Source organism: Eublepharis macularius, chromosome 5 (genome assembly GCF_028583425.1).
Source record: "Eublepharis macularius isolate TG4126 chromosome 5, MPM_Emac_v1.0, whole genome shotgun sequence".
NCBI lineage: Eukaryota > Metazoa > Chordata > Lepidosauria > Squamata > Eublepharidae > Eublepharis > Eublepharis macularius.
The window spans coordinates 101377569-101405232 of record NC_072794.1 but is presented as its reverse complement, the minus strand read 5'-3'; the positions used below and the strand labels follow the sequence as shown (position 1 = coordinate 101405232).

At 42.4% G+C, this 27664-nt stretch overlaps 1 protein-coding gene across 2 annotated transcripts in view; it reads left to right on the top strand.

Annotated features, from left to right (window-relative positions):
* Positions 1-27664, top strand: part of SZT2 (SZT2 subunit of KICSTOR complex) — a 116839-nt gene that overhangs the window by 1927 nt on the left and 87248 nt on the right. For both annotated transcript variants that reach the window (XM_054982041.1, XM_054982040.1), the window contains exons 3-14: positions 36-209; positions 807-977; positions 7214-7345; positions 12464-12623; positions 14983-15089; positions 16103-16313; positions 20490-20660; positions 22371-22602; positions 22976-23105; positions 25787-25929; positions 26132-26284; positions 26680-26794. In XM_054982041.1, coding sequence (XP_054838016.1) covers positions 36-209; positions 807-977; positions 7214-7345; positions 12464-12623; positions 14983-15089; positions 16103-16313; positions 20490-20660; positions 22371-22602; positions 22976-23105; positions 25787-25929; positions 26132-26284; positions 26680-26794 — 1899 coding nt within the window. The remainder of the gene's footprint in view (positions 1-35; positions 210-806; positions 978-7213; positions 7346-12463; positions 12624-14982; positions 15090-16102; positions 16314-20489; positions 20661-22370; positions 22603-22975; positions 23106-25786; positions 25930-26131; positions 26285-26679; positions 26795-27664) is intronic.

Below are 27664 nucleotides of genomic sequence, written 5' to 3'. Positions count from 1 at the left end.
TAATTGTCTCTATCCAATTTTTTTTCTTCCTAAAGATAAAATCAGACAATGAGTTGGATATTCTCAGCATACTACCCAATAGCTGGCAACCTGATGAGCCTGTGCAGCGCAGGCCTTACCTACTGGTGCCTTCCACAAAAGTCACCTTCCTTGCACGGCAATACCGTTTTGTGATTGAACTAGACTTGAGTCCTTCTACAGGGATTGTGGTAAGTTTGTTAGTTCTACAACTAACTTAACATTTTAAGTGCACACACATACATACTCTTGCATCTCCTTCTGCTATCACAACTGAATTAAGTTATTTTAATTGTAAACTGTCTTGGGATCTGTTAAAGCTTAAAATCAGATAATAGTACATTTGCACTACTGGGTGCTTCTGTCACTCCTTTCTTCTTCCTTGTGCTAGAATGCCTTCTCCCTTAGGCTTGTCCAAGAGACTTTATGTCTGTATTGTCGAAGGCTTTCACGGCCGGAGAACGATGGTTGTTGTGGGTTTTCCGGGCTGTATTGCCGTGGTCTTGGCATGCCAAGACCACGGCAATACAGCCCGGAAAACCCACAACAACCATCAGACTTTATGTCTGTCATAAAGAATAGCTTGCTAAGAGTTGTTACCTATCCTAGTGGCGTTAATGTAGGTGCTTTTTCTGCTGGGTGAATCTAACAGTTTCCAGGAATTAGCCTACTCTATACTTTCACATTATAAATGTCTCTATAATAAAATGCCTTTAGTACCCTGAAATTTCTATTCTAGATACAAGTCTAGCGAAGGTTTCACTGTCTTTCAATTTTGCTTTCTTCAGGATGATTCTACAGGAGAGATAATTTTTGATGAAGTGTTCTATGCCCTTTCCCGATGCTTAGTGGGGTTGTTGAAACCCTTTCGAATCCCAGGCTCAGACATTATTTACCAACCTGAGATCTTTATTACTATCCAAGCATATTCTTCCATCATTGGCCTTCCAACACACCAGGTAAATCTTATGCCTTCTGTTTCTCCACCATAATGATATCAGAGGGTGCTATCCTAGCTAGAAAGCCAAAGACATGATGTACTATAGCCCCATTTACTGCTGCTAGGAAATGCAGTATAGAAGGTATTTGTGAGATGGAGTCCCCATGGCCTTATGTATGTGAACATCTTTCAAACTGACTTTGTATATATACTGTGAACCAGAAGATGAATTACCTCTCCTGGCCCTCCTGAAGCTTTCCTGTTGATCATCATGCTTTCCCCTGGCAATAGTTTCACAGTGCAATCCTTAGCAGAATTGTACACTTTTAAATCCATTGAAGCCATTGAGCTTAGAATAGTCTTAATTCTGCATAGAAAGGCATCATTCGTTGCACACTGCCAGTTCTTCCACAAACTATGGTCATCTTTGCTGGCAGCTGTCTCTGGAGAAATAATTGTCCAATATCCACACCCAAGATTCCTGAAGAAAATTGACCAACGTACGTGCCAAATAGGAATAGCACAAGAGGAGCTGAGTTTATAGTTGTATGTAGCTCTAACAATACATATGAAAGAATTGAAAGTTGGATCCAGATTTACCTACTACACAAACTAAACCACATTAACGTAGGGGAAGTAGGAAAAGTGTCTGGAACTAGGGGCAACTTTTTCCACTGTTATCCTTTCTCTATTTCTATTCACAATGCCATAGATGACTTGCAAAGTGAATGGAGCTTGATATACTATGACTTTTAATGATCTTATATCCTTTCATCTGTATAATATGTTTTGAGTGCCATATGATGCCATGCAGTGCAACATGGGAAGGATTGCGTCTTTCTTCATAAAAAGCCTACATGTGGCATTTTGATTAGCATGATAGGAGGGTTTTTAAGGCTGGGTAAAATTAAATTGTGCCATTTTGAAACCTGAATGTGCTATGCATGTTAAATGGTTGCATACAGAGAAACCTTCTTTTCCCCCTGAGATTTCACTAAGCATTGTCCACCCTCTTGCAAACTTATCTTCACAACCATGAGGGCTAAAAAATTGATATAAAACAGAAAGCTGAGACTTTTAGGGTGCCAAATTCTACACACACTACTGAATACTGTGCCTGCACACAAAAGCCTAGGCGCAAGACATGCAGCTCAATGAGGAGATAGAATTTTGAGGTGGTAAAATTAGCTTTACCACTTCAGACTTCAGGAAGGAAGGTCACATTTTTATTGGCCCCTCAGGGGAAAAACACACATCAAGAAGAAAGGTTCTGGTCTTGCAATTCATATGCAGAGCTAGAATGGAGGGGATCTTTGAGAAATGCCATCCCTCTTGTGCAGTTTGAAACAGTACAGTCCATTCTTCTACCTCATTCCACTAATTTCCTGCATGGTAAACCATGCTACAGTCAGCTATGGAATTTATCCAGCTCTGACTATTGAGAAATCATGAGTGTTTTAATTTGGCTTTTTCTTATCTCCTGTCAACTTTCCTCCCCCAGATGAACAAAGATTGCTGGGGCTTCTTTCTTACAAACAGTGATTGTCTTCCAATTGTGTAAGAATTTATGTAGTCTTGCAACAGTTATTTAGTACTAGCAACATAGCCTGTTGTAAAAATAAATACAACAGGCTCTAATAGTGGGACCAAGGCCCCGCTGCCACCATGGAAGCGGTGGGAAGGCCGTGTGAGGAGGGCTCCCTGCACTGTGCCTCCCTGCTGGCTCCACGGCCCCTCAAAGGCCTGCTGCTGACAACTCTCCGTTTATCCTGGCACAAGCACACCACAGGGTAGTCAGTGTGCCTGCACCAGGATAAGAGATGGGTCATCAGGAATATGGCTCGTCTTTTATGTTTAAGGATTTGGGGTTAATAAAAGTTATGGATTTTGTGTTAACACTTAGCCCTCTCACTAGATAGGCATTTTTTTTTGTTTATCATTATTTTTCCATTTTCTTGTTAGTTTGATTTATCTTCCGTTATGCATGCATACTTGTTATCTTATTCCATCTGATAATAAATCAGTCTTGGAGTTGCCACAGCAGTAGTCCTCCTGGCTGTGTTTAGTAAGATGAACCTGATCTTACAAAATACAGAAGGGATACTTTCATCGCTTATAGCCACATTCCTGTTCTTTGCCCTTAATGTTTGCAGCTTCTAGAACGTGCTTGAAAACATTTTCTTGGGAGGGTGGCTGTTCTCCCCCACGCCACCCCCTTATAATCTTTTCCAAACTCCTCTCTCTTTCTGCTTACTGTAATGTATGAGTTCTCTCCACTACATTTATTTCTGTTACTTTATAAAAGCGAAAGAAGAGCACATGCAGCAGTCTTGTAGCATTGCTATGGTTTTCCACAGCGATAGACACACATGGGAGCACCAAGAATGTTGCAGATCAGCATACACCATTCACCTCTGTTAAAGCACCTATAGCCTGTTACTGCATTTCCTCATGTGGAAAAATGTGCCATAATATAGTCTTGATACTCTGTGTGCCTTTATCGCTCTTCCGGCAGAAACAAAAGAGGAACCCACTCAAATGTATGTAAATTTGATGGGTGAAAACACAAGAGTTGGGTACAAATGACGTCAAGGAAACAATAAATATATAAAGTATAAATATAATGGTCACATATAATCAAAATAATGAGCAACAGTCAATGCAATGTAATGTAATACAGGTAATTAGAACCAGGTGCTATGTCAGGAGCATTATCACCAGCTAAGTACAATATACTTGGTTGTAATTACCTGTATTACATTACATTGCGTTGACTGTTGTTCATTATTTTGATTATATGTGACTTCATTATATTTATACTTTATATATTTGTTTCCTTGACTTCGTTTGTACCCAACTCTTGTGTTTTTATCTCTCTTCCAGCAGCAACAGTAGAAGCAGCACCATGCTTTGTATCTGAAAGCAATTTTTAATTGTTAGAACAGAATGTTGAATTACAAGGATGATCTAGGAACCCAGCTCTGCTATATTGCCGGAAAGAAAGGAAAGCATTCAGAATCCATTCTGTCACATGCACAGATGTAAACTTCATGAAAATTTAGAAACTGTGGGGAAAACTTTTTCTGTTTTTTTGTGCTGGGGAGTGGTATTCTGACATTTGGGGGAAACTGAAATATACGCAATACTTGCCTATCAAGCCTAAACCAATTTTACTGCTTTAACAACATAAAAATGCACTATTTATAACTTGGTGAGCATATAAAATTGTACTGTTTACTATATGTATTTATTTTTCATATTTATAAACTCTAAAAAATAAATACCTTTGTTTTGAGTATACCTAGTACTGAAGAGAGACAGACAGCTGTGAAGTGCTGCACTGTATGCTACCAAAGCACAGGTACATTAATTTTGGCATCTGAGAAGCAGGGAAAAAATGAAAGTAGAAAATAGGTACCTCACTTTCTTTTCTTCACTACAAAATTTGTGCTGTTTGCACAGAAACATACTTGTACAGTCATAATTGAGCTACTGGAACATTTGAATATTTAACTTTTTGAAAATGCTTCACTTTTCAGTACTGCATTATCATACACACAGCACATCAATCATGGACAAATTAGCTATATTTAAATAATAAATATATGCTTAAATATGTTGTATATTCTGCAGTGCTGTATACACAGGAGTTACTATCAATATAGCTGATTCTCAGTGTGGGCAAATCGGTGGATACTTAAACCCAGAAACTGGAACTGCGAACAGATGACAGATCTTTCTAAATTCCTGAAAAGAAAACCAATAGGTTTGCAGAAAAATGTGAAATGTACATTGATTTTTTAAAAACTCTCAAACAATAGCATCAACATCTTTAGCTTTAAGAAAATAATGCCCCCCAGTGGCCATTGTGGGGGTTGCTGGGCAACCACAACAGTGTGGCCAGTCTTCAAACCTTGGTTTCTGTCAGTTAAAGGTCGGAGATGGAGCAGGGCTCTTTTCCAGGGCTGTTTTGGCTTTTGAGGGAAGACTAATCAAGGCCAGGCCAGCAGCACCTCAATGGTTGAATTGATACTATACAAGTTGCATGGCTTACCAAGGCCTGGATGGTTACTACTGTTCAACAGCAGTGACCACAGGAAAACCAGTTTTGTGTAGTGGTTAGAGTTTCAGATTAGGATTTAAGAGACACTGGCTTGAATCCCCACTCTGCTGTGGAAGCTTACTGGGTGATTTTGGGCCCACCAAATGTTTCAACTTAACCTACATCACATGGTTGTTATGAGGATAGATGGAGGAAAGAAGAATGATATAAGCTTCTTTGATTCCCCATTGTGGAGCAGGGTGAGGTATCAGTAAAGTAAATAAATGTCAATATAGCCAAAGGTGGGGGTAGATAAAAGGTAGGTTTGATTGGTGAATGAAAAGAAGAGAAAGAAGTTTCTAAAAAGGTGAAAATATGAGAGGTGCCAGGAGGAGGGAAAGAGGAAATAGGGGGGAAGTGAGGTGTTGCCTGTAAATCCTTGTAGGTTCTCCACCATGCAGCTTGGCCTGGCGGCTGCCATTGTAACACTGGGCCATGGTTTTCCCAGGAAGAAGCTGCATGGGGGAAGGGAAGGAGGGAAAGCTGAAGATGGGAGGGGGCGTAAAAAAGATCGGTTGAATGGTGGGTGAGAAGGAGAAAAGGAAGCAGGAAAGGGGGTAGAAGCTATGGGAGCTTTTATGGTAGGGACAGGAAATAGTGAAGGATTAAATGAGATCTGTCTTGCAAGTCCTTGTGGGTCCCTGGCTTGTCATTATATAATGCTGTATACAGTCTTACATAAAAATACTTTAGTCACTCAGAATGTGTAAAATATCTTTGTCTTAGAAAGTATTTTACTCCTTAAAAGAGAGAATAGGAGCGCTCCCCCAAATTTTTACTTTCTATTGGAAAAAACGAAGGGAGTGGGACTGGAGGAAATGCCAAGGATATCCCTCCCCATTATTTTTTTAATGGGCTGCTGCTAGAGAGCATTTGATTGTGGTACACCTTGTGATACATCTATTGTTAGTTCTTTTTCTGCTATAATGTCGTCTGTATAGGTCTTGTTTCAGCCCAAATTATTGTTGGGTTACAATCTGTTGCTGAAGGGTAGAATTAGGGAGCTAGGGAAGTTATAGTGGGGTGAAGAAGGTATAGTAGTAAGGGCAGGATGATTAAAGGATGAGCACACAGGCAAGTAATGCCTGTCCAACATGTCTTCTTTCTTTTTATCTAGGATGTTTTATTGTTGAGGCCAAGGTTCACTAGGTACACAAAGCTGATGATAAAGCATCAACCATTTATGACATAGTGTTTGATAAGACTACTGCCCTTGAATATATGACACAGATAAATGATTGGATGTGGTATCTGAATCAGATAAATGCTAACACACTCTGTACTTCGTTAGCTATAGGCAGAGGGTTTTTTTGAGGGGGAGTAGGTTAGACTGGAAGGCTGTTGATGTGCCAAGCGGGAAAAATGGCTATGATGTGGCCATCTTTAACTCTCTGAGCAACGTGAGGGCTTTGGCTTCACTTTCCTGTTTGGCATTTTAAATATCTATAAGTTTAATGCTATCTTTGTGTGAGATGCCTGTGAAACAGGGTACAATTTTCTGTTTGAAGTTCAAATTCCTGTTCAGTCCCTATGCATGTTTTTAAGGAAAGTGAAATGAAAGAGGCAAAATACATTGAAGTATGGCCTTTCCCTTGAAGAATGAGGTATCAGAATGAAAATAGGCATTCACTTTCAATACACAGTTACAGACCAAGTTCAAATATTACCTTTATTCCTTTAGCCTATTTTTAAAAAAGGAGGAGGGAAAGTATGCAGTGCATTGTAAAATGATATTTAAAACAATATGTGTGGGATGCTGTGATAGTAAATGAGATTAATATGATTTCGTATGTTAGTAAATGAGATTATCATTTATTTTGATGTACTGATCCAGGAATGTTACTACTTTAGGAGATATCATTTAGTGATTTCTCTTAGTATATCTGAGAAGACTTGCTGATGCTTGACCTGATTGAACTTCCTAAGAGAAAATTTTATGCTCTGTAGGACAGCTTTTCTGGCTTAATAGCATTTCTGCAATGACTTTAATAGCATTTCTGAAATTAAAGAATTTTCCAGTTTTATTTATTCGTTAGTAAACTAGTATTGTCTCCTTTTTAGGTTATCTAAAATTCTGTTGATGTAGTAGCTGCCGAACTGCACAACAGAACATACATTTATTCAAATAGAGATTTTTACTGTATCTGGCTCAGGTGCTATTCCAGGGTTGTCAATTGGATGAGACTAAAACAGAGAGCTTCCTGCAGCAAGTTTACAGAAAGCTGTGTGCTTTTGAAAACAAAGTGGCTGAGATGCTCCAGCAACAATATGAGCCTAAAACTCAGGTAAGAAGACCATAGCACCGCTGTTGCATTAATGTGTGGGAGGAGTTCTATGGGCCTCTCTCTCTAACCATGCTGGATACCTGCCCCTCAAAAAAGGATTGATAAAGTCATGCTGGGTTTTAGTGATTTTTATTTATTTTTACTTTATTTATACCCTGCCTTTCTCCCCAATGGGAACCCAAAGCAGTTTACGTCTTTCTCCTCTCCTCCATTTCATCCTCACAACAACCCTGTGAGTTAAGTTAGCATGACAGTCAGTGTGTGGCTTGCCCAAAGTCACCCCGCAGGCTTCGATGGCACAGTGGGGATTTGAACCTGAGTCTCCCAGATCCTATTCCGACACTAACCACTGAACCCCACTGGCTCTCACTTCCATACGGAGAGTGTTTCTGAAGAGGATGGCCTTTGTATTATATCTTTGTACACTGTAATATTTCTGTGTCCACAGATAAAGACTAACTGAATGAGGAGTGGTTTGAAACAACTTTAATATGAACAGCAACTAAAACGTCTGCTGTAGCAGTCTTAAGTGTTGCTTTAGGACAAAGTAAAGTCATGTGGCTTTATGGCAAGTGCAGAAATTACCAATTCCTTCACATCATTAAATATAAGGGAATGTCTCTAAATTGTAACTTATCATTATTTTATTAACTGTCATGCAGTAACAAAGTAAATTTTTATTTAAAACAAAAATCATAGATATTAGTATTACAAAATGAAAATATCTATAAAATGATCTTCACCAGTTAGTGGCTGTTTTCACACGCCCCCATAACCCTCCGGAAGATTGTGCAAAACTCACGGCACAAAGCATCTTCCTAGCATGATTTCCCATCACGATCCCATTTAATGGTGCGATGATGTCTGAAATCGCGGTATTAAATGGGAATTACTAGGAAGACGCTTTGTGCTGTGAGTTTTGTGCGATTTTCCGGAGATTATGGACGTTTGAAAATGGCCAGTATCATAAATTAAATTGTGCTTATCATACATGAACATATCTCTATAAATCATTCTGGAGCTTTCATATTTCTAATTGAAAGCCTCAGTATTGGTTCATCATAGATACTTAATCGGTCCCCACCTGTAATTTCCCTTGATATCTGTCAGTTGACTGAAACCAGTGCATGCTGTAACCTCTGGGGAACACCCAGGAATATATCTTATGTCACAATGGTTACAATGCAATCTATTTCATTGGCTATCTATATCAAATAAGACCTGGGAAATGGCTGTTCCCCAACTGTCCCTTTTTGCTCCCATGTACAAGTGGATTGATTTCTGATGTAAATTTAGTCCCCTGGTTTAATTTCTGGAAGATCACATGCTCTCTTGTCATAATAATATTTTTTGCTTCCATTTCTGAATAAAGCTAAATAAAGCTATAAACAGCTTATGATCTGTTTCCATGCCTGCCCATAAATGTATTGATTTAATCTTTCACAAGCAACTAAGATTTCAGCAGTGCAATCCTAAATTGAGTTAATTCACTCCTAAGTCCATTTAAATCAATAATCTTAGAGGGAGTTGCTGTTTAGGATTACAATATGAGCAGATCTTTTTTAGTCTGTGTTTACCTGGTTTATGTGTCATTGAGAGATTTGGATGTGTATGCCACTAATGGCTAACACTCATTATATATTTGTAGGAGCACTACACCCAATCCAGATTGTGAAATTTAAGGTGCTTGCGGTGTATCTTTAACACAGGATGTTTAGAGTGTATCTTTAACATAGGCGGTACCAAGTGTTGCTTTAACTCTTTGCATTCCAGCATCATTCATTTTTCTATTCAAGGAGTCTCTATAAAGATGTTGCTTTTGTGAACAAATTAGGGATACATTTTTCAAAGTAATTCCCAAGAACCATTGGATATCTTTGTTTGTGGCATCAAGTCTATAGATAGCACTTCCTGTTTATCTGGTTTCACTTCTTCAACAGAAATTGCATCTACAAATGTCATTTCTGTAAAACGGAAAATACATTTCTTCCTGTTGAGTTTTAATTTTGCAGTTCTGGTGGCATTCTATGCTTCCCAAAGTCATCAGTCATGCTCTTACTTAGTTTCACTGTCATGGATGTATTTATGCAATGATGTGCCCATATAACGTGTATAATTTAGGTTCAGTATGAATGCTACAGTCTAAAGTACAACAGTGAACAAGAGCTTATGCACAGTATTTTTGTGCTTAACGCTTGCAGTACTGCTTCCCAATATTCATCCCAGAGTTACTAGTGATGTTAATATTGGTGATTCTTGTTTAGGCCTTACCCAGACCTGGATGACCCAGGCTAACCTGATCTCATCAGATCTTGGGACCTAAGCAGAGTCGGCTCTGGTTAGTATGTGGTTGGGAGGCACCAAGGAAGTCCAGGGTTGTTACACAGAGGCAGGCAATGGCAAACCATCTCTGTTTGTCTCTTTCCTTGAAAATACTATGAGGTCACCATAAGTCATCTTTAACTTCATGGCTCTTTACACACACACACACAGTAGTGGCCTTGCTGACAAACTTTTATAGTCCTGCTCAGATAATGTATTCACTTGAGCATCAGCATCCAGTTTGGATGATATGACTGCCTCATTCATCTGCACTGGCAAAATCTAGCAGTTTTTCCTGCTTCTACTATATCAACAAAGCTTCTTATCCAGAATATCTTCAACTGTGTGCACTTCTTTTCTTTGTTCTCTGATCTAGCAGTAACTTGAAAAAAATGATTGTGATTTTTATAATTAAAACATTTTTTTTCAAATGTCTTTCACTTTTTAGGAACATGCTGCAGAATATTTACATGCTTGTATCTTTTCTATGCCCCCCCCACCAATTGCTTCTTAGGAAGGTACTTCTGTTTTGGAAGATGACTATTTTGTATTCTTCTCCTCTAAATTCAGAGTATGGATGACAATTTTAGCTGAATTCAGATCTTTGGCTTGTGCCTTGATGTGCCCCACCTCCAGGTTGGAAGTAGAGGAGGATTATTTTTGAGAGTATTGAACAGCAATGTAGCAAAATTGCTTCCTGGCAGGGGCAAGAAATACATGCTCAGCAGTGGGGCCCAGTAAATGTGCTGTCTGGATCACTCTGAGGCCAAAAACAGGAAGTACATTGGTTGTTCAAGCTTTGGTTGAGGATCAGAGCTGCACAAATAAAACTTCTCTCTGACAAATACTTGAGCAATATGAGCAGCTGCCCTGGAGTGTGAACTAGTTGCATGTATATTTGGAAACTTGCCCACAGCAATGTAGATAGAACTACAGAAGTTTTTCAGAGTGAATTTTAGGAGTGCTTTATTTTTTCTTTTCAATAGATCAACTACAGTTTTTCTTAGAGTTAAGGTACCTTGGACCTTTTCAGTGCCTAGATCACCATCTCTGCCCTGTTCTTCTGTTTCTCCTCTGATGACAAACACAATATGCCCTAAGAACCAGTTTCTGGAATTTGAAGCAACTAGGTGAAAGCAGTACTAGTTTGCATGCCTTGTTTGCCTGCATTTTCTCCTCCTGTTCTAAACTAAGTTTCCCCACATAAATTTGCTTGAGAAGTAAAGGAAGCTTTTTTTAGAATAAAGGGTCAACAACAGCACCGAAACTAATGTAGAGGTGGAGACAAGGTAGATGGAAGGTTGGCCTCAGGCCGGGGCTGTGCCTGAAACTGTTTAAATGCATGCTGACATGGGCAAAAGCTGATGACTCTAGAGTTTTTCATATGAAAGAGCTGTGATGCTGCCTATTTGCAGAAGGGAGGGGTTTTGAGCTTTTGCTTATTCTAGCCATTTCCTGTTGACATCTCGCTACAAAGGGCCTGCAAGAGTTAATATAAATGCTAACAATGCACATTGGCTGACCAAATTATCCCAAACAATGTCTAATATGAAGGAACTCAGCCGCTTTTGTCATAAACATTAATAACAGCATGCCTCCAAGGCAGACACTTTTTTCTGTCAGACAACTGCCCTCAGGCAAACTTTGAAGAGGCTGAACTTTCCTTTGTAGAAGAAACCCAGGGAATATGGCCTTGGACTTTTCAGCTATGCTAAGCAATAGTGCTATTGAGAGTCCTCTTGCATTCATTTTAGAAGCTTGACAGCTTAGAACTGAGAATATGGCAGAAGTACAATAGGTGGCTATTGAATGGTTGGTAGTGGATGGGCCAGAATTAAGAGAAACAATTTCTGTTGGGAGTTCCTGCTGGGAGGTAGGTGACGGAAAGTACGCTTTCCTTCCTCCTAATTCTGAGCACTGATCACAGCCACTTCAGCAGTCAGGCAGGTCGGATGTGTTCCCTTTTGTTTGTGAGACTCAAAGCTTTTCCTTTCCCAAAGGCCTTAGCTTTCCAATCTCTGGGTTCATTCTGGGGTGTACCCACGCCCAAGTCATGAATTCTAGACACAGCTTAAATAAAAGTTAAGTTTATTAGCTTAAGGAGTGTTTGCAAAAAGCCTAAAGCACTCTTACCCAGGCAACAGACATTAAAATAAGAAAACTTTACCATTACTACTTAATAAAATCTGCCTATCTTAAAAACTAGAGAGCTAGCTACCTAGGTATCTTTCTTTGGGATCCATTTGTTGCTTATCTCGCCCATCTATTAGAATGTGAGCCCTCTCCTATGCCTAGCTGGTGCGGCATAGGGACATGCTGAGATGATGAATAACATGCAGCTTTCAGCTCCTTTCTGGCATACTTGCATCATGGTCAGAGCTTGGTTGAAGAAAGCTAGCTGAAAGAGGGAAAGAATGAAGTAGGGCTGGGTGAGCTGAGAAGCCATCTTTTTCAGGATTCAGTGTGTCACCTGACAACTCAAGAGCCAATCAGGGCTGAGCTGTTAATTAGCATTTCAGCTGTGTGAAAATTTAGGGAGTGAACATAGAGCCTCTCTGAGAACAGTCTCCCAATGTCAAATCACTGGGGAACTCAGAGACTGCTCCACAGGCCCAGCTGCTGCATGTCTGAACGAGGCCAGAGCTTGGCGACACTTACAATTCTGAACCTCAGTTCAGCCATTTTTATTAAAAACCTGGCCTTGGGCTGTCAATTAACTAACAGTAGGATTTGGGTACTGTAGTAGGGATGAAAGATTCTGGATGAGGCTCACAGGCTTTTGACTTCTTGTTTCAGGTGGACCTGTCATCTCTTAACCAGGAGCGTTTATGTGATCCCCAAGAGCCCTCTGTGAGGAAGTTGGGAGTGTCCATGGTCACTGCTGATGTTGGACTTGTCAGCATGATTCGGCAGGGAATTTTGGCATTGCAGCTGCTGCCCTGTAACTCCAGTGCAGGTTAGCCTGTTGCAGTTAGCCAGACTAAAGCGAGTAAGAGCTATAGGCCATTGAAGCTAGCCTTCACCTATGGACAAGAATACTTGGAATTAATTTTATGCAGTATTTTTTTCCTGTGCTCTTGAGGAAGGAGCTGTTTCACATTTTTGCTATTATGAAGTAACTAGAAAGAAAGCCCGTTGTGGGGAAAAATACAATGGGCTCTAGAAAGGGGAGAGCGGGCAGGCAGGCATTCCCTCCTCCTCCGTCACTGATCCCAGCTAGTGAAGGAGGGGGGTGGGCATTGCCACCTGCTCCACACTTGATCTCAGCAACAGGAAGGGGTGGTGGACTTTGCTACCTGCAGCACATCTGATACAAGCTGGGTAAACAGGGAGCAGGCATTGCCACCTGCTCCACTCCTGATCCCAGCCAGGTGAAGGGAAAACGGGCATTGCCTTTTGCTCTGCGCCTGATTACGGCTAGATGAAGGGGGGCAGGTGCTGCTGCCTGCTCCAAGCCTGATTATAGCTAGGTGAAGGGGGAATGGGCATTGCCATCTGTTCTCTGCTGGGTGAAGGTAGGAGCGAGCACTACCTCCTGATCCTCGCCTGACCCCGACAGGTGAAGGCAGGTGGTGGGCTTTGCTACGTGCTCTGCTCCTGATCCCAACTGGGTGAAGGGGGTGCCGACATTGCCACCTTCTCTGCTCCTGATTCTGGCAGGTTGAAGGAGGGCGGAGAGTGCTGCCTGCTTGGCACCTGATTCCGAAAGGGTGAAGATGGGGTGGACATTGCCGCCTGCTCAGTGCCTTATTCCAGTAGGTTGAAGGGGGCGGGCATTGCCACTTGCTCCACTTCTTGTCCTGGCTGAGTGAAGGGAAGAAGGGAATTGCCTCCTGCTCTGTGCCTGATCCCACCCAGGTGAAGGGGGTGAGCATTGCCATCTGCTCTGCTCCTGAACCCACATGGGTGAAGGGGGGTGGGCATTGCCACCTGCTCCACTCTTAATACCAGCTGGGTTAAGGTGGGGGTGAGCATTTCAACCTGCTCGGATCCTAATACCAGCTGTGATGAGGAGGTGGGCATTGCCACCTGCTTCGCTCCTAATACCAGCTGGGTTAAGGTGGGAGTAGGCATTGCCACCTGTTCTGCTCCAAATACCAGCTGAATTAAGACGAGGGGTAAACATTGCTACTTCCTCCACTCTTAATACCAGCTGGGTTAAGGCAGGGGTGGGCATTGCCACCTGCTCTGCTCCTGATCCCAGCTGGCTTAAGGGGGCAGGCATTGCCACCTGCTCTACTCCTAATACCACCTGGGTTAAGGTGGGGGTGAGCATTGCCACCTGCTCTGCTCATTATACCAGCTGAGAAGGCAGGAGGTGGGCATTGCCACATGCTTCTCTTCTAATACCAGCTGGGTTAAAGTGTGGGGGGGTAGGCATTGCCACCAGTTCCACTCCTAATACCAGCTGGGTTAAGGCAGGGGTGAACATTGCCCCCTGTTACACTCATAATATCTGCTGTGTTGAGGTGACGGATGGGTATTGTCACCTGCTCCACTCCTAATACCAGCTGGGTTAAGGCGGGGGGTGGGAATTGCCACCTTCTCCCTCCTAATACCAGTTGGATTAAGGTGGGGGTGGGCATTTCCACCTGCTCCACTCCTATTACCAGCTGTGTTAAAGTGGGAGGTGGCCATTGCCACCTGCTCCACTTGTGCTTGCACCGGGGTGGTCCCTATTTTTGCTTTCCGCTCCTAATACCGGCTGAGTTAAGGCAGAGAGTGTGCATATCTACCTGCTCTTCTCCTGATCCCAGCTGGGTGAAGCGGGGGAGGACATTGCCACCTGCTTCGCTCCTAATGTCAGCTGGGTTAAAATGGGGGGCCGGCATTGCCACTTGCCCCGCTCCTAATAGTAGCTGGGTTAAGGCAGAGAATGGGCATTGCCACCTGATCCGCTCCTAATAACAGCTAGGTTAAGGTGGGGTGGCGGGCATTGCTACCTGCTCCACTCCTAATACCAGCTAGTTGAAGGGGGGTGGGCATTGCCACCTGCTCCGCACCTAATACCAGCTGGGTTAAGGCATGGGGAGAGCATTGCCACCTGCTCTACTCCTGTTCTGTGCCTGGGCTTCCCACCATGGCATGTTTTCTGGAGCAATATGGTAAGTTACCTGGGCTTTCCTCTGTAGCAGCACCTTCTGGTGGTGCACCAGGGTATAAAGTGAGTTGTCTGAAACATGCTTACTCAGTTATATAGTAAGATTATTCCTCTGCTTCATCCATCAGTACACATCTGTCTCGGAATTTAATTCTTGCATTCTATGAGGAACATCTTCCCACATCTAATTGCTGTCTCTGCTTGTTATTTACAGGTATTATTGTGATCACAGATGGTGTCACCAGTGTCCCGGATGTAGCTGTCTGTGAGACGCTACTCAACCAGCTGCGCAGTGGCACTGTGGCTTGTTCCTTTGTTCAGGTGCTGTGGGAGTGGGATGGTGGCAGACACTGAATTCCTTAGTATCATTGCCTACATTGTGATAAGGGCTAGCCCAGTTTTAGAAGCAAAGAGGGCATTTACCTGGGGTGATGGAATTCCAGAGGTATATCTACCTCAGCAGTGTAAACATTTTAGCAAGATAACTGCTGCCTGTACATCTGGGTTTATCCTTTTTTTCAGTGCCCACTTAAAGGTGAAATGGGGATTCCAATCCATAAGTGATGGCAGTTAAACATTTGGGGTGATGCTCCACTAGTGTGGAATACAGTTTACTTTTACTGAAATTTTTAAATGTATAAAGAAGAAAACAGTATCCTAATCATTCTTGACAATTTAGGGTTGGATCCAGGCTAAATTGGCAGATTTTAACAACTCCCCCTTCATTCCCTCATGTCGTTCCTCAGGGTCCTGTTATCCAGGAGCAGCATTTTGTGGAGATCAGTGGGAGGAGGGAGGCAGCAAAGTTCCTTTCTGCTATTCGGAAATTTAGTCTGGATCCAACACTTAAAATGCTGCTGTTGTCCTCTTCAGCATGTAATAAGATATTGGCTGGAGGTACGATAATATTTCATTAAGAAGTGAACTCTTACTAACTTACTTACTAGTAAACTACTACTACAAGTAATCTACTACATTCTCCTTTGTTGTTGAAAACATACTTTGTACTCAGCCAACGGCAGTCAGACATTTGACTCTTGCATCTACTACTTCTATACATGTTTTAGATATTTGAAATTTGAATATTTGAAATTTCACTTTCATGCTAATGCCCTGGCATCTAATTAGATGCCAGGGTATTAGCATGAAAGTAAGATTTTAACTGTCCATCAGGTTACTAATGCCTGCATAAAATGAACAAAAGTTGCTAGGTAACAGTACAACCCTATGCAGAGTTACTCTAGACTACATTGAAGAAGAATTCATAACAAAATAAGGGGTAGAAATTGCGACAGAGAAAAGAATCAGTACTTGTGTATTTTTCTCTCTCACAGGTGGGAGGAGTCTACTCCTATGACTGCAGTTTTGGTCATGTTCCCAATGTGGAACTCATGAAGTTTATTGCCATGGCAACATTTGGCACGTACCTTTCCACATGCCCTGAAGTGGAGTCTTCTAGTTTGGACTTGAATGTCTATCACAAGGCTTTTCTGCTGTACTCTTTTCTGCGTAGTGGAGAATCCCTGAATCCTGAGTATTACTGTGGTGAGCTTAACTTGTATGGAATAGAAAGTTTATCCACTCTGTCCTCACCAGTGGCAGAGGGATAAAGACTCTGAGCTAATCTGAGATAGTTGATTATGTAATAGTGTTGCTTTATCAGGATAGTGATTGTGATGAGCTTCATACAGGATTGCAGGAGCTGTTATTTATTCTTTGTCTCTAAGATTATGAGCTGGCAGAACTAGGCAAAAGCACAGTCAGTCTTCTATTTCAGGTATGCCTTCTGGCAAACATTTGTTTGGTTTAGAATAAGGGAAAGCAGACCACTTTCTTCTCTACAGTGTAGCTGTTCATAGTAATGTTCTCTATGCACAGGAAAGCCCAATAGGAAGATTTATATTCTTCCTTCCTTGCTATCCACAAGGTAGATCACAACACATATCTGAAACAATTTTATAAAACCGATTATACAAAACCAATATAATGTGCTAAGTCCTTAACAGTACAACCTGAAGAAAAAATTCAATAACAAACCCCACTGAGGTATTATACCCATTCCCTACACATGAAAAGCTTCTTTGAAAAGTTTTACTGTCTTTATTTAAACTTAACCGAGGGATTGCAAATGTCACCTCTGTAAGGAGTACATCCTTCTCCTTGCTGTTGCAGATTGAGTCTGACAGCAGGACAGGCTGGTTAAACAATTTTGTTGACTTGACCTTGACAGGTAAGCTCCTATGGATAGAGACAATCCTTTAGAGATGTGGATCTGTAGATATGAAAGTCTTTAAGGGTCAATACCAGTACCTTAAATAAAGCCTAGTAGTATTTCAGAACCCAGCAATGGTGCTGTAGCACTGGTTAGATACAATCTCAGCACCCCAGCCCAGTTAACAGTTGGGCAGCCACATTCTGTACTAACCAAAGTTTCCAGCTTGTCTTCAAAGCAGCCCCATCTACAGCACTTGGCAATAATCATTCAAGTCTGGAGGTTATTGATGCACGGATCAGCATGGCAAGGTCAGCTCTATCCAAAAAGGCGTGCATGCAAGATGGAGATTTAAAAAATACCCTGCCTCAGCAGCAACCTGTTTATCATAATATAATTTTGTCTCTTAACAAGACCCACATACTCTACATTTGTTTTGATAAAGGCACCTGTGAGGTAGGAGGGCAATGGGAACTGTACATGGCTCTGTCCCTCCAGCAGCCTGGCTGCATTTAAACATACATGGGGCTGCAATCTGATAAAGAGACAGGCCCAGCTGTGTGAGGGAAAGAAGGACTGCAAGGAAAGGAGGCTGGGCCAGGGGACTTAGCTATATGCAGCTTGCTCAAGGAAGGAGCAGAGATGGCTCCCAATGGCTCTGGGACGAGGTGAAAAGGACCAAGCAGCAGAGAGCAATATCAGGCAGAGCCACTCTTTAATTGTGGCGGGGCCAGCAAACAGGCTGCAAACCTAGGGAAGGGACTGAAGACTTGAATTTAAGGGACAGTATTCCTTAGCTGTATGTAAAAGAGAGTAAATAAAGGGCTCATAGCAGTTGATGATGGAATGGGCAAAAAGAGGAATACAGTGTGAAAGGTGTCCCTGCCCCTGGAAGTACTGTTGAGCACAAGTGTGAAAACATTAAACCATCAATCTTAAAGATACACATCTCCTTCAAAACTGCTGACCTTCCTACCAGTATCATTGCTAACTTCATTTCATCTTGTTCACTTTCATCTATTTGACCTCCAGTTCAAGGTACTGGTTAACACCGAGACAATAGCTCCTGATGGTTTCATTAAAGAAATAGAGATGGATGCTGTGAACATATTGATAACTGATTCCGTAATTCTAGATGTTCTTACTCGATGATTGCATATAGATAACACTGAACAGTGAGACACTCCATATTGCAGTTCCCAGTTGAAAGATTCCAGTCTGGCTTTGGCCTGGGCCATAGAGCTGAGACGTTTCTGGTCGCCCTCATGGACGATCTTCGCAGACGTGGATTGAGGTGGAACGGCGCTGCTGATTTTACTAGATCTTTCGGCAGCGTTCAGTACAGTTGATTATGACCTTCTGACTCACCGCCTTGCCGATGTGGGGATAAAAGGGATGGCACTACAGTGGCTTGTCTCCTTTCTCCACGGTCAGGGACAGAGGGTGGCGGTAGGGGAGAAGTTCTCATCCTGCCATCCTCTAGTGTGTGGCATGCCACAGGGGGCAATACTCTCCCCGTTATTGTTTAACATCTACATCCGCCCCCTTGCCCAGCTGGTGCGAAGTTTCGGGCTTGGGTGTCATCAGTATGCTGATGACACCCAGCTATATCTGTTGATGAACGGACAGCCTGGATCAGCCCTGGATGTCCTGGATCATGTTTTTGAAGCTGTGGCCGGATGGTTGAGACAGAGTCAGCTGAAGTTAAACCCTTCAAAGATGGAGATTCTGCACTTAAGTTGCGGGAGCATGGATTTGGGGGCCTGGCTTCTGACACTCGATGGGGCGGTGCTTACACTGAATCCGAGGGTTAGGAGCCTGGGAGTGATCCTGGATGCCTCTTTGAAAATGGAGGCCCAGGTCACGGTGGTTGCCAGGTCGTCGTTCTTCCATCTCCGACAGACCAGACAGCTCGCCCCCCTATCTTTCGACCAGTGACTTCATTACAATGGTCCAGGCAATGGTCACCTCTAGGCTAGACTGCTGTAACACGCTCTATGCAGGGCTCTCCTTGAACTTGATCCGGCAGTTACAACTGGTCCAAAATGCGGCGGCGCATGTCATCACCAGAGCGCCTTCTAATGCACACATAACACCGGTACTCTGCCAGCTGCACTGGTTACTGGTGGAATACTAGATCAGGTTCAAGGTCTTGGTATTAACTTACAAAGCCCTATGCGGACTGGGACTGGCGTATCTGCAGACCGCCTCTCCCTATATGAGCCCTGGAGGACGCTTCGATCCAGCAACAAACAGCTGTTAATGGTCCCTGGCCCCAGGGAGGTCCGCCTAGCGTCGACCAGAGCCAGGGCCTTTCGGTCCTGGCTCCAACCTGGTGGAACGCTCTGTCTAAAAGACCAGGGCCTGGCCGGATTTGCTATCCTTCCGCCGGGCTTGCAAAACGGGGCTGTTCCGCCAGGCGTATGGTTGATGCTGGCTGGGCCTCCCCGCTGGCCAACTAGAGAACGTGCCCCCCTACTGGAAGCATTTACCGCCCAGCCTTGTTAAATACTTTTGGAGATGGTTAGCTGGTGGTTTTTGGAGAAATCTGCTGCTGTATGTTTTTAAAATATTTATATGGTTTTATTGGTTTTAACGCTATTTGTATTTTAAATTATTGTACCGGTTGTAATTCACCCTGAGCCTGCTGATGCGGGGAGGGCGGAATATAAATTGAATTAAATAAATAAATAAATTCATCCTCTCCAATGACCATCCTTTGTGGCGTTCCTCAAGGAAAGATTAACAGCATTGGAGGGCTATCCCCAGGATGCCATGTACTGTGCAGTATAGCAAGGTGTCATGATCCACTGTATCAAAAACTATTTGCAGAACTAATAAAATTAAGATAAAGCTATAACCTCTATATATCTCATAATGGAGATCAGCTGCCAGGGCTTCTAAAGCTACTCCATAACCAGAGTTGATGCCTGATTGAAAAGGGTAAAGGAATGAGGTTTTATTCAGAAAAGCCTGTAGTTGTTCTGCCACTGCTTACTAAGTAACCTTTCCCAAGAATTGAGAATGCCCATGTCTTCTGATGTTTAATGTTTTTTTTTCCCCACTGGAAAGCAAATCACAAAATTGATGAGGTCGAATCGTTTTATCAAAGAAATGTTAATTATTTGACCAGCAACACTGCCTAACTCATGGCAACTACATTTTATGGGCCATGATAGGCAAGGATTCAATTTGCCTTCTCAATTTGAAGCAATCTACCTATCTCAGCTAGAGCATCTAATCCAAAATTATCCATACATTTCTAACATGCAGTGCATCAGACACCTCCAGCGTAGTCTTTATATTAGAACTAAGAACCTGTTCTCCTCAAAACATGGTGTTTGTCTCTCACCTTGGAAGTTTCAGTTATGCAGTCTGATGATGACTGCACATGACCCTTCCAAGGTGCGTTGGGGACTTCTAGGTGACTTTCCTTGGTGCCTTTTAGGGCAGGGGTGAGAAATGTGAATGATTGTCTGTTATTGAATGATTGTCTGTTGTTGTTGCAGTGTCCCAACACAGACTGTTCAATGAACACCTTGTTTCTGCAAGTAGCAACCCTGCCCTAGCTATGAGACGGAAGAAGCACACAGAAAAAGAAGTGCATGCTGACCTCATCAGCATAATCTCTGTCCGGCTACGAGAGGGCTATAGTATTCGTGAGGTCAGCATTACAAAAGGTGACTTTATAGTTTTGTTGTTCCACGATCCTTCCCTTTCCACTTCCTTTTCAGGTGAGAATTGGACATTAGATGTTATATCAGATGCATGTGTGCTCATATGGGCTTGCTCCTCACCTTGCATACAATCATTCTGGTTTTGTCAATGTGTGGACCAGCCCATAGAAATGTTATTAAGAAATGTACCAATGCTAATGGTGTTCCCCTCCTATTTCCATAATTATTACCAGAGCACCAAATCTCAGTTGTTAGGGAAAATAACATGACCACTGAAGGGATATAAGCATTCCATGGTATCAGCTGCAGCACTGCCACTTCTGTTTTAAAAGTATATGGTGCCAATGGTGTGCTCCTCAAAATGCAAAAGGGCATCTGTCCCAATAGAGGCTGGTCAGAAATTTGCAGGGATGCACAGGGCAGGGGGCAGGCAGAAAGCAGCAGGGTAAAGTGAGATTAGGATGGTTCTGGGAAGACTTCAGGAGGAAGTTATGTTTCTTTATCCCTAGCCTTTGTTTTTCCTTTTGTATCTGTCTGTGTAGATTCTAAGCTTGTTGAGCTGAACTCTGTTCTTTTTATTCTACTTTAGGCACTTAGAGAGTACTGCTACAACCTCTGCTAATTATTAGTATTATTTACAACAATATAAAATATTATTTTGAACACTAATTTATATATTAACATATATTATACTATATTATACTATATTATATTATATTAACATAAATAGTAGCTTTTTGAGTGAGTTTGCGTACATATTTTTAATCTTCAACTACTTGATTGCAAGGCTTAGATTTTCGTGGAATTCAGAATATTGTGGCCAGAGTGGAAAGAGGCTTATCACTGTGGAATGATACGTTGCTGTGGGCTGTGGATTCTTTTTTACATCTGGAGGCTCTATAGGTCATTGTTTAGAAAGATGTGTATCCATATTTTGTAATTCTGCCATCCAAACCTGATGCAACAGAAACTATAAAGTCTACAGAAACATGTAATTACAGTAGTATAATTGAATCTGTAGTGAATTGTGGGCTTTATGGTCTCTTTCAAAGAAATATTTGCCATTAAATGTTGCTACATGAAAGAGAAAATAAAACAGGCAGTACTGTCATAGAATCTGAAAAGTCCAGTCTGTCTCAAAAAATGCCTTAGAAACTGAATTGCTCTGTTACAAATAGTGTTTTGTACTTTCTTTACTGTTTCTTTGCATGAGATCAGGGATGAAGGCTAATCTTGTACAGCTGCTGCTGAGGCAAGTTCCCTCTTGGGCATAATAATAGGGGAGCCTCATTTGAGTGATTTTTCCTAGTTGCTTTTCTGCAGAGATTTTATGGGACATTGATCTGTTGGGGGAGAAACAGAGGCTCTGATGAGAGTCCTTACATCCACATGCTCTCAAATCACAGGATGTAAAAGTGACTATAAAGGAAAATATGAGAAGGAAGGCAGGAGCCAGCCAGTAAAAGAGTAAGCTGCCCAAAGTCCTTGTTTTTCTTTTTCTTTTTTAAAAAAGCAAGCAAACTTAAGTATGTCTTCCACCTGATCTGGTGGTAGCTTTGATTTGTATCTGTTAGAGGCACATATTCAGGATCCCTTAGGGATGAAGCACGTCTTTCATTCTTAAGCACATTGCAGCAAAAGTCTTGGGTTGGGGCAAGTGTTAGTGCTGAACCATAATCCTCTTAGAACCATAAATTCCTGCATGCATTGTAGGTGGTACTCAGCTAGAAATGAAGCTGGTCCTACTGTGGAAGCACAATATGAGGATTGAGTACCTGGCAGTGTCTCCGTGGCCTCTAGATCCTTCCAAACGTAGCACATGGGTGGAAGTGACTATGGAGGGCAGCTATGATATCTTGCATGACATCAGTTGCACCATGAGGAAGCCCATCACTAGCCTGTACCGCACAACTGTGATTCGCCGCTTCTGGAACACCCTACAGAGGTGAGTCTGGCTTGGCAATGAAATTTGCTTGCACTTACTCCACTGGTGGAATGGAACCTCCCACACACACTTCCTTTCAGCAGGGTCAAGCAGCACACAGCTGTTTCCTTTTGAAAGTGTAGTCCACAGAAGTGAAGAATGTATTTTGTGGGCTGAGGAGCATTGCTGCTGCTCTTAAAAGCATTTTCCTCTCTGATTTCCTATGTGGGAGTGAAGATAACTTCATTATTGGGCAAAAGACTCAGCTCTGCTTATGGAGAAATAACCTGCAGGTAGATAGTAATGATCTCAGGCATATGAATGTCCACTTAGCACTGATGCTATGTGAAACTCTGTGTCTTTGAAACTGGTTGCAGTGATTTTGCCTTTTCAGCATCAACCAAACTGACCAGATGTTGGTTCATCTGCAGTCATTTGATAATGTCCCAGAGCACTTCACCATTCCTGAAAGCACCAGAAATGGGGTGCCACTGTTCTACATTCCTCCAGGATCCACCACACCGGTAAGCTGTCTTCTCACCTTTGAAACACAATTCTCACATCTACTTTAGAAGCTGCCTATCTGGACAATACCACCCTACACACCCTGTGGAGAGCTAAGATTGTGCTGTTTTCTTGATCTGTATGTTAGCCTCAAAAGGAGGGAGAGCCAGACATTTTAGCCCTCTTGGTGCAGGAGAGAAAATTATGGTATCATACTACACTGAGCAATAGACTTCAGTCTTGAGTTTTAATTAAGCTTTGTCTCTTTGGTGCAACATTGTATGCACTAGCCTAAACTTGAATGGACCTCAGTAGGATTCTAAGTAGACCTGCTTAGTATTGTTCTCTGTCCCAGGAACATCCCATTGCTCAAGTATTCCCCCTTTGATTTTTCCCATTCGCATTGAGGAAAAGTATGTCCTTCAATGATATTCATTAAGGATTCTGCAATGTATTTAGGTCCCAGAGCAATAGCAGCTCATTTAAAACACTTATCACAGACAAAGGTGTTTTGTACATGTGAGTAGGCCTGTGTGGTTTCTCTATTGCTGCTGACTGATAGTCTCTGTACATGAGACATCTGACACGTGAAGAACACATGCTGGGAGATGCAATGTTAGCTGGGAAAGGTAGTTTAAGAAGACAGAGCCAGTGGCAGGGCAAATATTTTTATATACACTGGAGCTGTGTGAAGGGGCTGTGAAATGCCAGAAGGGAAACTTCAGCCCATTATAACCTCTCCAGGTCTAAGCATGGCTCTGGAAGGCAGTTCCAGCCCGTTTCCATTCCTCGTTGCCTCTGGTTGCAATCCTACGCAGTTTTAGAATGCAGAGGTGAAATTGACAGAGCCTTCTAGGAGGCGAAGATGAAATTAACAAACCCTCTGAGGATGGATCTTCACCAGCTCTGTCTTTTTAAACTACCTTTCCCAGCTAACATTGCATCTCCCTACATTTGCTGAACATGTGCCAAGGTGTCTCATGTAGAGAGACTCACAGTGCTGCTGCAATGGAACTTCCACATGGCAGATTTCCCCATTCCTGCCTCAGTCCCTTGCAGGAGGGCCCCACCCCCGAGCGAGGGATAATGGCTTTTGCATTTTTTTTACAGTTTTTTAAATTGGCAGTTGAATCTGTGTATCAGGTTCTCTGAATTCCAAGCTTTCATTTTAAAAAGGTAAGTCAAGTCAGGGAGAACCTGATACACAGATAGGTATAATGATACTCAGTTGCTGATTTCAAAAAGAGCCCCCTCGTTGTAGAGGGAGGAAATGGCCACGGCAGAGGCTACCATGTTAGCAGAATTAAGAAATTTTCAACTTTCCCATTTGTGGCAACCGTCTAGGCTTTGCCATGATTGTTGCTAAATTTTTTTCAGCAGAGCAGGTTTGGGAATGATTGGAAAAAAGTTGGGGAATTGCACCACAATGCTGTGGCAAACCAGGGAAAAACCCTGCTTCCCTATAGCATCAAACCCAGGACAAATAACTTGTGACCAAATAGCCTAACCTTTCACAACCTTGGAGAAGGCTAACTAGGGTGAATTCCAAAAACCACTAGAATATCTGTTTCCATTATCTATTTATATATATAAAGACAAGTGTCCTGACTGACTCATCAACACCCAGCCCAAATCTAGAAACATGAAATTTGGGGAGAACTTTCCTTTCATGATGTAAATACCCACTAAGGGGATTTTAAGAAATTTGCCCCTTAAGGTGGTAAAAAGGGGTAAAATGTGTTTTCCCAAAGGGATACAGCTTCCCTGTGTGGCTGGCAGGCTGCTGCCTGTTTGCACCCCTGCCCACTGCCAGCTCAGCCACTCCTCCCTGATTGGACCAGCCTTTCAAGGTCATTTGCATATGCGGGCTGATTGGGGCTCACAAAATTCCACACCACATTCCCTCGCCAGAGACAGTTGGAGCACAGAGGTCATTTGCATATGCAGCTTTATTGGTCCTCACCCCCCACATTCTAAACAGTAGAATGCTATTGGTGTTACAATTGAGAGTCATTGAATGTGTCCTGAGGTAAAATGCACCTCTCAGTCTTCCCCTAAAAGTTCACTAGGGTTGCCAGTCTCCCTGTGGGTCCTGGCTGTCCTATGTGGCTAGCAATCACATTGATTGTTCTGTGTATTTGTAACATTTGTGGCTTAACCTGTTATTTTCTTAATGTTGTTGTGAGCAAAGCCTGGATAATGCTGCAGATAAAAATACATTTGGCGAATGATTTGGTCTGCTATACATGCAATATATAGTAATCACATAGCATGTTGCTATATATTTTGATCAGTGTATAAATAACATCAAGGACTTAACAGTTTTAGGTAGCCTTGTAGTTTGGCAGCCATGGGCAGCCTCTGTAGCTGCTTTTTCCATGATCAGAGTGGGAAAATGGCAGAATAGTGTGTTGGGGTTGGGAGGTTTGAGGCATTTCCTAGCATCCACTCTCATTGTGCACTGGATATACTCTTATCAGGACCTTCTCACACCTAATGATGGAACCCAGGCCCAGTAGTGGTAGCAATGAGTGAGTTTGCTGTTACATTTTTTTGTAACGTAATAAAGATTATTGTGAGCGCCTTTGGAATTGCATCATCTACCATTGTGCTTAAATGCCAAGGAGGAACGTGGCTTCTCTCCCTCATAGAGAAGATAAGGTACTCACAGTTTGTTTGTTTGTTTGTTTGTTTGTTTCAGGTGCTGTCACTGCAGCACAGCAACTCAGATTCCAGCCATTCACAGTTTGCTGCTTATTGGAAGCCCATCCTTTCCATGGATGCCAATTTCTGGCAGCGTTGGCTACATATGCATCGCATTGTTATTCTCTTGGAGCATGACATGTACGTGCAGGCTGTGTTGCTGAGGGGCTCCTGTTGTGAAAGTATGGCTTGCTTCCTTAACTAAGGCAGAGAATTGCCTCAGCTCCTGTAGATCTGGCGATTCATATTGGAAGTATGTGGCTGAGTGCTGTGTGTGTGTTGGGTTGCGGGGGAGGGTAGCTTTTCCTGAACTGTGTGTAGTAACTCTTTGGTATATTCACAGGCCAATTCCAAAGCATTTGCACACCCCAGGCAGCAATGGCCGCTATAGTACCATCCAGTGCCGCATCTCACACTCAGCGCTAACTTCTTTACTACGTGACTGGAGTAGCTTTGTGTTGGTGGAAGGCTACTCCTATGTCAAGCTTATGCGAAGGTGAGGTCATGATATGGTGGGGGCAAATGGGACTGAGCTGCTGAATTCTATGGTCAGCCCAGAAAGTGGCAGTGTGTGAAGGATAACTCATGAATCCTGAGCAGCTAGGCATGGTTTGTGCCTATTAGTCCCAGTTCATTGGGATAGTACTCTAAAATCAGCTTGTTGTTCATCTACCAAAGATTTCATAGATGTTTGGAGGTATCACTGGATTTGCATTATTGGAGCATAGAACAATGCCAACCCCATCTCCTATGCTATTGACATTGTATTTTTCTTCTTTTGAAGAGAGGGGCAGTAGCTCAAGGTTAGGAATTCTCTATCAGGCCTGCATTGGTGTTCAGGGCCATTGTAAGACTGTTCCAGCTGCTATTTTCTGTTTCCCCTTTCCACAGCTCAGAGGAACTGCCCCCTTTTTCATTTTATGTGGTACGGATAATTTCAAAAGCCCCATGCATGGTTCTTCGGCTGGGATTTCCTATTGGGACACTTGCAAAGATCAGGAACAAAGTGAGTACCTGATTTCTTTTATTGGGTTTTAGTAAGCATCACTGGTATACAACAAAATAAAAACAGATTTATTCAACAAGCCTTGGCTGCCTAGGCATCTGTTAGAGTTAATGTTGAAAGCAGAGAAGTTAGCCGTGTTAGTCTGTGGTAGCAAAATCAAAAAGAGTCCAGTAGTACCTTTAAGACTAACCAATTTTATTTTAGCATAAGCTTTCGAGAATCAAGTTCTCTTCGTCAGATGCCTGATACAGAGACTGGTCAAACACAATTGCCTCTTCCCTCTGCTCTTCTGTGTTTGACCAGTCTCTGTATCAGGCATCTGACGAAGAGAACTTGATTCTCGAAAGCTTATGCTAAAATAAAATTGGTTAGTCTTAAAGGTGCTACTGGACTCTTTTTAATGTTGAAAGCTTAAGCAACCGATCTTTCTCATGGTCTTTTAAACTACCTCTGAATTCATCCTTGGACTTACATGCTATAGAGGGTTCACTTCCAAGCCTAATTAACAGTGGAATTGGTACTTGAAACTAGCTGGAATACCACTCTCCTTTCCTGATGATAGGCGGGCTTTGGGAAGCAAATTCTTCTCATTGGCACAGCATTTCTGGGGCTGATCCAGATCTTGCTGGACATGTTGGCAGTTTGTAGGCAAATAGCTGTGAATGAAACACTAACAGGGCAACCAGTCTCTTCTTTTGAATGATCTCTGAAGTGTAAGGTAATAGTGCTGGCCAGATCAAGGAAGCACTTGAGAGACTGTGAAACTAAGTTAGCTAGTGATGAGTGAGTTCATTTCAGTTCATATAGGATTTTTGCAGTCTTTCCTCCTAAGTGCTTATAGCGAAAGATTTCAAAAAGCAAATGGTAAAT